We start from the raw sequence: 9,582 nt of genomic DNA, 5'->3' as shown, positions 1-9,582 counted from the left end.
TATCAGTCTGGAAAACTGGGCTTCCAAAAGCAACTACAAAGCATTTATGGACATTGTTTTTAAGAACAACACCACACTATTGTGAGTTTGTGACATTTTGATGTTAAAATGTTGGTGCATGTGCATCTCACTGAGCTGTGTCATTAAATCTGACAACTTTTTCAGTTAACTCTGTCAGTGTTTTTTTTCCCCCTCACAGACTGAAAGGCCTATTGTATGTTAGCAAAACTGTTTTGGTAGCCTGATGTAACTGACGGTGTGACAGCTTTTTTTTTAAATAGTGTAGCAATTTGGGGGGAAAACTTAATTAGCTTTTTTATTAAAAGTTAGATATGAAGATATGGACACCACTCTCAGATCTGTGTGTTAAAAATGAAGCAGCAAGGGAGACTATTAGCTTAGCTTAGCACACAGACTAGAGAAAGAGCTAGCTTGGACAAAAACCAAAGTGTAAAAACAGCAAGTTGGGGTTTTACGGGGTTTTTGTGCTACACTATTACTTAGCTAAGCATAATGACTTCCTTGAGTATCCGCTTGTTGCCTGTCACTGCGCCCCTCTGCTAATCCCCAAGAAATTATTCCAGCACATAACTCCCGTAAAACCACAAATTGTAATTTTAACGTTTCTATTTGTGAATAAATGAAACAAATTAGATACATGGGCTAGTTAGTGAGTTTAATGGAATATTGTTTTAACTTTGGATATGTCTGCTTTCTCTTCAATATAATGAAACCGCTCTGGCTTCTGGTGCTCAAAGCTCCAATGAAATACATTTGAAAAACTCAACAGCCATGTCTCTTGCCATACATCATGACCTGGTTACTCAAGATAACCGACAGATCTGGTTGTGAGCACTTTCATGTAAGAACTATCTTCTTTCTACCGAACTACACCTGCCAACGGTATCACCACGCAGCTCAGATTTGTATCGTCTAGTCTCTGAACGTATAAATAAATGTTCAAAATCAGTCTCCTAAAAGTGTAAAGAAAGTGAAATACAAACTGTAGGCCAGAGTTACAGTAAATAGCATGTATTTAAATAGTTTTAACTTAAAAAATAAAGTCATATCTGTGAGTAAACAGAAACTGAAATTTGCCACAAATACAAATTGGAGTCTGTGCTGTGTTCAGTGTGGTTAGTCCTGCCTGAGAAAGCTTTGAAAAAATTTGATTAAATCATGAAACTACTCTAACACAAAATTACTTATCATTCCTATATTTTTGTTGCACTTTTGTGATCATTTGTACAGGCTACATTAGCAACTTTTCTGAAATATCCATAATCTCTGACTGTCTTGTACAGCGGGATGTCGGCACAATGTTGTGAAGAAGTAGTATTTTCAAATTGTATGCATACTGCATGCAACATTACCTACTCTGTAAGGGCAGCTGCAGTACATAGTAAAAGTAAAAAGTGAAAGTATGTGATTGTGAACTCAGTCCATGTTTCATTTTAGAAGGCGGTGAACAGGTGAAGAGGGCTATCAGCTGCAATCTATGGCTACGATCCTGAAAATTCACTGGAATTGTACCTCGACAAATAAAATTGATTTAATGACTGCAGAATGAATAGCTTTTTCACATCCCAGTTTGTAGTCAGTTTAATGCACTGATAAATACAGTTTATATTCACAAAAACTGATTATACTGTCCACGATCATACAAATAGCAAACATTGATATGTGATCCATGTGTTTTTGCAGTTGTTGTTTCTTTTCTACAACAAGCCTTATGTTTAGTCAATGGAGCTGAACCCATTACTGGAAGACAGTTTTATATTTCAGTGGAAAAATACATCCAAGCACATCGAACAGACAAATCCGCTCGAAGAGCATGCCCAGTCAGTTCTGGGTTTCTTTGGAAAAATATTACATGGTGAGAGTAAATAAGAACCTGGTTATCTGAACTTGGCATGCAATGCATAAATATCATTTAACAACATGGTGATTGTTCATAAAACTTGTTGAAACTTGTGTCCTTTAGCCAATAGGGTTCTTAGACTAGGCATTCCAATGCAGTGTGGAATTGTTAACATTCTAGAGAGTGATTTTCTTCTCTACTGTTTTATTTCCAGAAAAAATCTACGTAACGTATCAGTTCATGAGGTAATCGTACTGAGATTTGACACAGTTCCTTTGTAAAATGGAGGGAAAGAACGCCTACCCACTGCAGTAGAGGACAAAAATGTAGTAATTGGGAAAATGTGTGATTAGATAAATAATCACAGATTTATTTATTGGATTTCTCTCATGAGTAAAGATATATTTACATGCAATGGTATGGTATATAACTATGACAAAGTGCAATTTACAGTTTCAATGTCAATAGCTTAAGGTGTTTATTAGTACTGTAATCGGTCAATGTTCACTTTCATTAACAGCAGCAGCAGAAGTGAGTGTTTTCATTTACTTACTGTATGTAATTTCCTTACATTGAGTTCTCCTCCCTACGTATACAAAACACTATATATTTAATGTGTGTGTGACTTGGCACGTGATGGTCAGGGTCTCTTCCGCTCAGGGTTTTGGACCACAAACAGGGCAACAGTCCCCTCGTCTCTCTGCCACAGGTACCTACAGAAGAAGAAACCAGTTTCATTTTTTGAGGGCAACTAATGCCAAATCCCTACAACTACATCTGAATATTCAGGAAGCAGAATCGCAACACTTTAACCTAATCATTTGTACATTGATGGTAAGGGTTTGTCATTGTATGACATTGTATTGACTCACTGGTTGTGTTCAGGAATGAGTAAACTGTCTCCTGCAGAAAGAGTGAACTCCTGCTCGTTCATAGTAACTCTTGAGGATCCCTCCTGAGAGATGAGAAAAGAAGATGATAAGAAAACGGCTGACAAACTGAGAGTTTAGTTATTACCAAGCGGCAACCTCTGGGGCGGAACGATGAAGCCAGTGCGGAAGTGCCAAAAGCTCTAAAAGAGGGTCAATCCCTATAGATTTTATAGATGTTAAAATGCTCAATTTTGCAGCAGAAATAAACATGTTTACAGCCTGGTACAAAAAAATGTTTGGTCTCTATAGCTAAGTACCCCCTTTATGACAATTATGTTCAAGCTTAAAGTTCTGCGTAATTAAGGACGTGGTCACTTTGAGTGACAGGTGGGCTGCCGTCACAGGAGGCGAGCATAGACTGTAGGATTCATTCAGCCCGCCTCAGCTTCATCCACGCTCAAGCTCTTTGTCCATTTTTGGATAAGCCAACATCAGGCACTGCCAAGACGGTGACGGCCTCTTCAGAAACCTATAAGGGACTTCACGGAGGCTACGTCCTTTAGCCTAGAAATCTAGACGCACCGTAGCGGCAGAAAATGTAATTTGCAGCCAGGGTCAGTCTAGCAACACTCTTGTGAGCTGGAAAAACCAAACTCTGGCCGGGCCAATCACATCGTGTATAGAGTCGGTGGGCGGGCTTATGGCTGCTGCTGCTGGCGAACAGAATCGGCTTTGGCCACGACTGTGGAGACTTGGAGTTAAGCTTTTCTTTGAGAAAACAACAAAGAACGGCACTGAAGTTATTCTTAAAAAAGGGAGATGTGTTTGGAGTTTTGCCGACCGGATAAGGCAAAAGTTTAATCTATCAACTAGCTTTGCTACATTCTTTGTTGGTCTGCCTGGTTGTAGCGCTATCCTATTGCGTGCAGAGGGAATTTGAATAGACAACCATTATCCCGCCCTTCGGATTGCACCCTGCCAATGGTGAGTTCCCAGACCCAACATCTTGATGTGGGTCTGGCTTGTCAGGCTATACGTCCTTATGTTTTACAGTATATGGTTATTACACAGAGGGACAGACACGGATATATCACACTGAGGGACAGCAGCATCTAAACAGCACTGAGAAACTGGTTGGACATATGAAGCGACAGAAAAGATTTAGTGAACATACCAGTTGCCAAATCCACACATCACTTTGCCGCACTGTTGTCTCTGTCTTCCCAGGTCCAAACACCATTGCCTGTCATGGTCATAAGATAGAACATTATTACATCTCTTCCATATCACCATCATCATCTATAGCACATCACATCGGCTCCGGTGTTCTCAATGCCAACTCTGTGGTTTGTACATTTATAATCAAATTCACTTATTTTCAATTATAATGCAACACTGAACATCCAAGAATGTTTCCAGCTCACTTTTAGGTCATGGTTTCAAAATTGACATTAGGCTACACAAGTTTCCATTAGAGCTGGGTCCTGTTTGAAATCTTTCACTACTACTGCCAATATGATACCTGATTGTTGCAACTGAAGGTGCAGTAGGTAAGACTTAAAAAACTAACTTTCTGTCATATTTGCTGAAACTGACCCTATGTTCCAGTAGGACTATATGAAGCAGGTCATTAAAAAATCTGGCTCCTCTGGCACCACCTACAGCCTGTAATGCGATTTGCAAGAATCCACAGCTCCCTGTTCAGATGCACCAATCAGGGCCAGGGGCGGTGCACACACATTCATTCTCCCTTGTGGGGGGAGGGGCTTAGGAGACTGTTTGGGGCTTCAGCGGAAAGTGGGGAGGGACTGAGAAGTTGTCAATGTTCAAATTTTTTGGCTAAGTCCTGGATCTTCGCAATCCTACCTACAGCACCTTTAAGAAATAAATCTTCTTTTTAAATATTTAACAACAAAAAAGCCTCAAGTATCAGTAAAAGTTCTCAAGTATTGAACATCTAAACAAATGTTCAAAACATAATGTTACTATAGCATATTTTGGTATATTCTGTACACAATCTCTATCTATTACATGTCTGTCCATCCTGAAAAGGGGCTCCTCCTCTGTTGCTCTACTGTATCTGATGTTTCTTCCTTGTTAAAAAGGGAGTTTTTCCTTATCCAAATCGAGGGTTTAAGGATAGTGGGTGTCCTATGTTGTACAGATTGCTAAGCCCCTTGAGGCAAATGTTATGAGTTTGGGCTACATAAATAAAACTGCCTTGACTTGACTTAACCAAAAGTAGCTGTACAAGAATAGTAGTAGTAGTATTAGTAATAATAGTAATTTTAGAGTAGTCTAAAAAAGGCAAAATTATGATTGAAATCATCGATCTGATCAAATAATAAGTGAACAAGATTACAAATGTGAGCTGAACAAGAGGCTGAAAGTGTAGAACCTTTATGAAAGCACATCTGATATGACGATCCATAGTACCTCTGTCTCAAACTGAGCTCCGAACATGTCGATGGGCCTGCCGCTGGCCAGGGACGGCCTCTGTTTGTCCAGCCAGTCTTTAAAGGAGAAGGGTAGCATCACGTTCAGGGTGTTCATCTGGAACGGAGGTTCTCTGAAGACTTCATCTGTTCATCCAAAGACGAAGAAGACCATGATGTCACCAGTTAAACATTTACAGGGATTAGACTTTAGATCAGACACAAGATATTTTAACAGGAATCACATGGAAGTTCAGAACAACTCACTTGGATCAGGCCTTCCTGTTTTGCCCTGCTTTGATGCCATGAATCTGCAAGTAAAAAATAAAATCAGCCAACAAAAACAAACTGTATTAAAACAAATAACCTGATCTGTATAGACTAGTTGTAAGTGTGTAGAAAGCAATGTCGATGGGAACATCTCTTACTCTTTGATTATTGGCACCAGCTGGGTTCCGAGATCGTGACAGTAAAACCATTTCTCGAATAGGGTGTCAGTGGTGTTGTCCACGTAGTACCTGAAGGCACCAAAATGTTGTTGTTAATGTTGTTGTTAAACATATATTTCTGTTTTGTTACTTTCTCTCAGAATTGTATGGGGTTTTTGGACACAGTGTACTTCTGGGATAAATAGGAAGTCTTTGTATTGCATGTCATAGTTTAGCATATAGTTTTTCTCCACTAATTTGATGTGTTTGTGCCAACTGTGTTCTAATACTACAAATGCACTGATCCCTTCTAATGTATTATTTCTGGTTCTTTTCACAAAGTCTCTTTACTTTTTTTTTTTTTTACACAAATAGCACATAGAAAATGTAGTTAGTCTCTTCTGCTCACGATTCTTACTTCAAACGTGTTCCCAATAAAGAGAACTGAATGTTAGCAAACAAATCTAAGAAGATCCATTGTCTTTCTCCCTCAAAAAAGCAATACAAAAATATTTTGTAGATTTGATTTTTAAATGTGTGTAACACTACTGAATGACTGCAGGTTTGAACTAATGATTTGATGCACTGCATTGAAAAAGATGGTGGCTTTTCTTTGTTCTGCCTTGAGTGAGGAGTTATTTTTTTCTTACAGATTTTTCTTTTTAGACACATGTATGTGATTTTGAAGATTAGTTTTAAGAAGAGTTTTGAGAACACAACACCTTTTGGAACACTTTTTGGAGCATGTGGTTGCTCTTTCGCCAATGGAAATACAGTTTGGGTGTTTGTGGGACTTACACTCAGAACTGCTCTTTGGTTTCAAACAATGCATCAGAACAATTGAGAAAAAATTGTAATTGTAATTTGGTTCATTTGTCAGGTTTGTTTGTATTTGTCCTGTATCCCCTGCTAATAGAGAGAAGAAGAGAAGGAGATCCAGTAGGTAACCTCAGGCAGTCAGTCTCAGTCAGCAGCCGTCTCCTCTCCACCACCAGTCCCACAGTGTTGGCCTGTCTCTGGGGGGAGTGGGGGATCCGAGCTGGCAGCAGGAACATCTACAAATAGAGACGAAATCAATAAATGAGACAAAGTTCATTGCACATGTTTTAGTTACAAAGGTGCACTGGAGCATTGTATATGTGACCAGTCTATATTCATTAGAAGAAAATCCTAAACCATTGAACGGAGCAGTGACAGAGTTAATTGTACCGCCTTAAGTTGGACTTTATATATAGTAATATTGTTATAATTGATTTATTATGAATATACAACAATGCCAAAGAAGAAAAAACAGTATACAAAAGCATATTATTTTACCATCTAATTAACCTGTGCTGTATTAACGCCTCCCTCATGAGTGATGGAGCCTATTCCGTCTTTTATTACTGCTTGTTACTGCTTTGCATGCAAGAAGATGGCTCGGGTCTGTGTTTCCTGCCGTTGTTTTGATGCTTGCATGGCTTCTTATACTGAATGGGGATACTGTTGATGTGTAACTGTGCTAATGTCTTGCTGCTTCCTGTAGCTCTGCGTGGTATCCGAGAAAGCTTATTTGTTGCTCTAGCTGTCCGTGTGGTGTCATGTTGACTTCTGTCTGTATAGTTTAACCTGTACTAATGTCTTGCCGTTTCCTGTTGCTCTGGTCTAAAATCATCTGGCCAAAGGACTACAGTTGAAAATTAGCCGGCTGGCTGACACTGGCACATTTACAGAAATGTTAATTAATGTGTGTTGTCCTTTATAAAATTAAGAATAAGAATAAGAATATTTGAGCTCACCTCTCCCTCCTTGATGTGCACATCCTTGTGTTTGCCATTTTCTATCAACTTCAGACACATGTCCCCCTTCACCTGGTAGAACAGCTAATGAAATGGAAGAAGAAGAAACATCGCTAGATTAAAGGGGAAGTGATTTTACTGCACATCACTTCAGGTGATGTCACTTGAGTCAGCGTCGATTGGTCTAAAAAGTTAGGGGGGGGATGGAAGAAGAAGAAGTAAGCGTAGACCTCTGTACCCCACTCCTCATCTCTACTTGCATTGTGGGTATGTAGGCGCCAGGTTTTGACAAAAAAGAAAAATGACTATGTCCCTGATTACATAATTGTATTATCAGACATTATTAAAGACACATTTAGAGCAGAGATCTTCAACAGGGGGTCCGGGACCCCTAGGGGGTCTTCAGAGTTAGTGCAGGGGGGCTGCCAAATTCTGTTAAAAATATATATTTTTGATACTTTCTTATTTAAAAAATTAAGATAAATTGGCCTATTTGTGAAAAAAAAAATATTTACACATTGAAGATAAGATTACTATAAGCAAGTTAGCCACTTTGGTTGTCATACAGTTAAGCTGCCTTCCAGATGTATGTTTGCCATCAAAACATGGTGCATAAAAATATCCATTTATTTTCATTTATTCTGCCAATGCAACTCAATTGTATACAATATATGCTGAAGGGGGTCCCTACTTGGTCTCTTTTTCAGCTTAGGGGTCCCTGGCCTAAAACATGTTGAAGACCCCTGATCTAGGATAGTGCAGATAATGACCATAACTCAAAAAATATTACTCAAGTATCACTGAGGAACAACTTGTTACATATTTCTTGTGCCTGTCACCAGACAGGGGGGAGGGGGAGTCTAGAGGCAGTCAGTATGTGGGGAGATAAAAGTTGGCCGTTAACTGTGCCAAGGAGCCGTTAAATCGAGAACTGAAGGCTAAAAAAACAGCAGGAATTTTCTGTCTATATTGACTCTCAAATAGCTCTCCTCCTCCTGATGATGCGCAATTGCTGGAAAAAGTTTTGTTTTGTTTTGTTTGCATTAAATAATCTATGGTGGAAGAAAGACTTTATGCAGAATAGATCAGTACATGTCTCTCACCTCCTCCCCTTCCTCTATGTGATAATCCTTCCTGGTATTAGGACCTCCAACAAACATGATATTCAACTGGGAAAAGTGCCTGAGAGAAAGGAATTAAAGACAATCACTACATATCCTCAAATAGTCGGGTTATATATAATAGTAGGGTTAGGGTCTATGCACCAAAACCGTACACAAAGATATTTTTCCATCTGGGTTTTAATCACGTTAAAACTTGTTTATCACATAATGTTAGCCAATATCCAAGTTGCAAAGAGGAACCCACCGTAATTACACACATATGTAAAAATGTGGCTAAAATTAAAGTGAAATTACTCACATGAGCTTGTTGCACACTGGTGGCAAAAACGCATTATTGTTCTCTGCAATCCAGTTTTCCACATTTACAAGAAGAGATCTGTTGCTCATTTTTCAAACTGATTGGGCTTTGTGCTGCAGTATAAAGTTTCTCTGACCAGTTTGCTGGTCTGACTATAGTTTAAACAGTGTGACTGATACTGAAAGTCCAAAATGCAGAAGTGAGGATATAGGCCAATGGGGGAGGAGTTCAGTTTCCTAGATGAAAGGTTGCTTGTACCGTCATAATAAGTAACACAGTGTTGTGTTGCAGTGACTCTGCAGACCTGTTGGAATCCATTGCAACACATGGAAGTCAAGCAGGCAACAGCCACACACACACACACACTAGGTTTCTCCTGGAAAGCCAATACAAGATGTAACCCAGGGGCATAGGGCTTAACCAGAGCAATCCCTGTGAGATAAGAACATCAGAACTTTAACATTGGGCAATAGAACCAACAGAAAATGACTCAAAATAGGAATGCATTGGAGGTTTAAAAAAATTTTTTTTTTGCACAATATTTTTTACTTAGCCTACCATGAATCGTTTGATGTAAATGAATACAGCTCATCAAAGCTCAAACCACATTTTGAAGAGATATTTGGTTATAAAACAATGTTTAGTAAAGAATACACAGATAATTTACAACCAAATGACCCATTTGAGCTGAATTCAATCAAATGTATATAAAGTGTAAAATCAGTAATAATAAATTATACAAAACCAGCAACATAAGACAATAAAAGGATGGTGTGTTATGGTTGG

General features: G+C 38.9%; 1 protein-coding gene across 1 annotated transcript; it reads right to left on the bottom strand.

The window, feature by feature from the left end:
• Positions 1-1,584: 1,584 nt before the first annotated feature.
• Positions 1,585-8,973, bottom strand: haao (3-hydroxyanthranilate 3,4-dioxygenase). The gene is made up of 10 exons (XM_028603620.1): positions 8,797-8,973; positions 8,478-8,556; positions 7,375-7,458; positions 6,545-6,651; positions 5,597-5,686; positions 5,436-5,479; positions 5,170-5,315; positions 3,908-3,976; positions 2,734-2,816; positions 1,585-2,574 (listed from the first exon to the last, which is right to left on the bottom strand). Exons 1-10 carry the CDS (start codon positions 8,883-8,885, stop codon positions 2,502-2,504), a joined length of 864 nt encoding a protein of 287 aa, XP_028459421.1. The 5' UTR covers positions 8,886-8,973; the 3' UTR covers positions 1,585-2,501.
• Between the last annotated feature and the right edge of the window lie 609 nt (positions 8,974-9,582).

This window comes from Perca flavescens, chromosome 17 (genome assembly GCF_004354835.1).
Source record: "Perca flavescens isolate YP-PL-M2 chromosome 17, PFLA_1.0, whole genome shotgun sequence".
NCBI classification, from domain to species: domain Eukaryota; kingdom Metazoa; phylum Chordata; class Actinopteri; order Perciformes; family Percidae; genus Perca; species Perca flavescens.
This window is presented reverse-complemented; position numbering and strand designations above follow the sequence as displayed.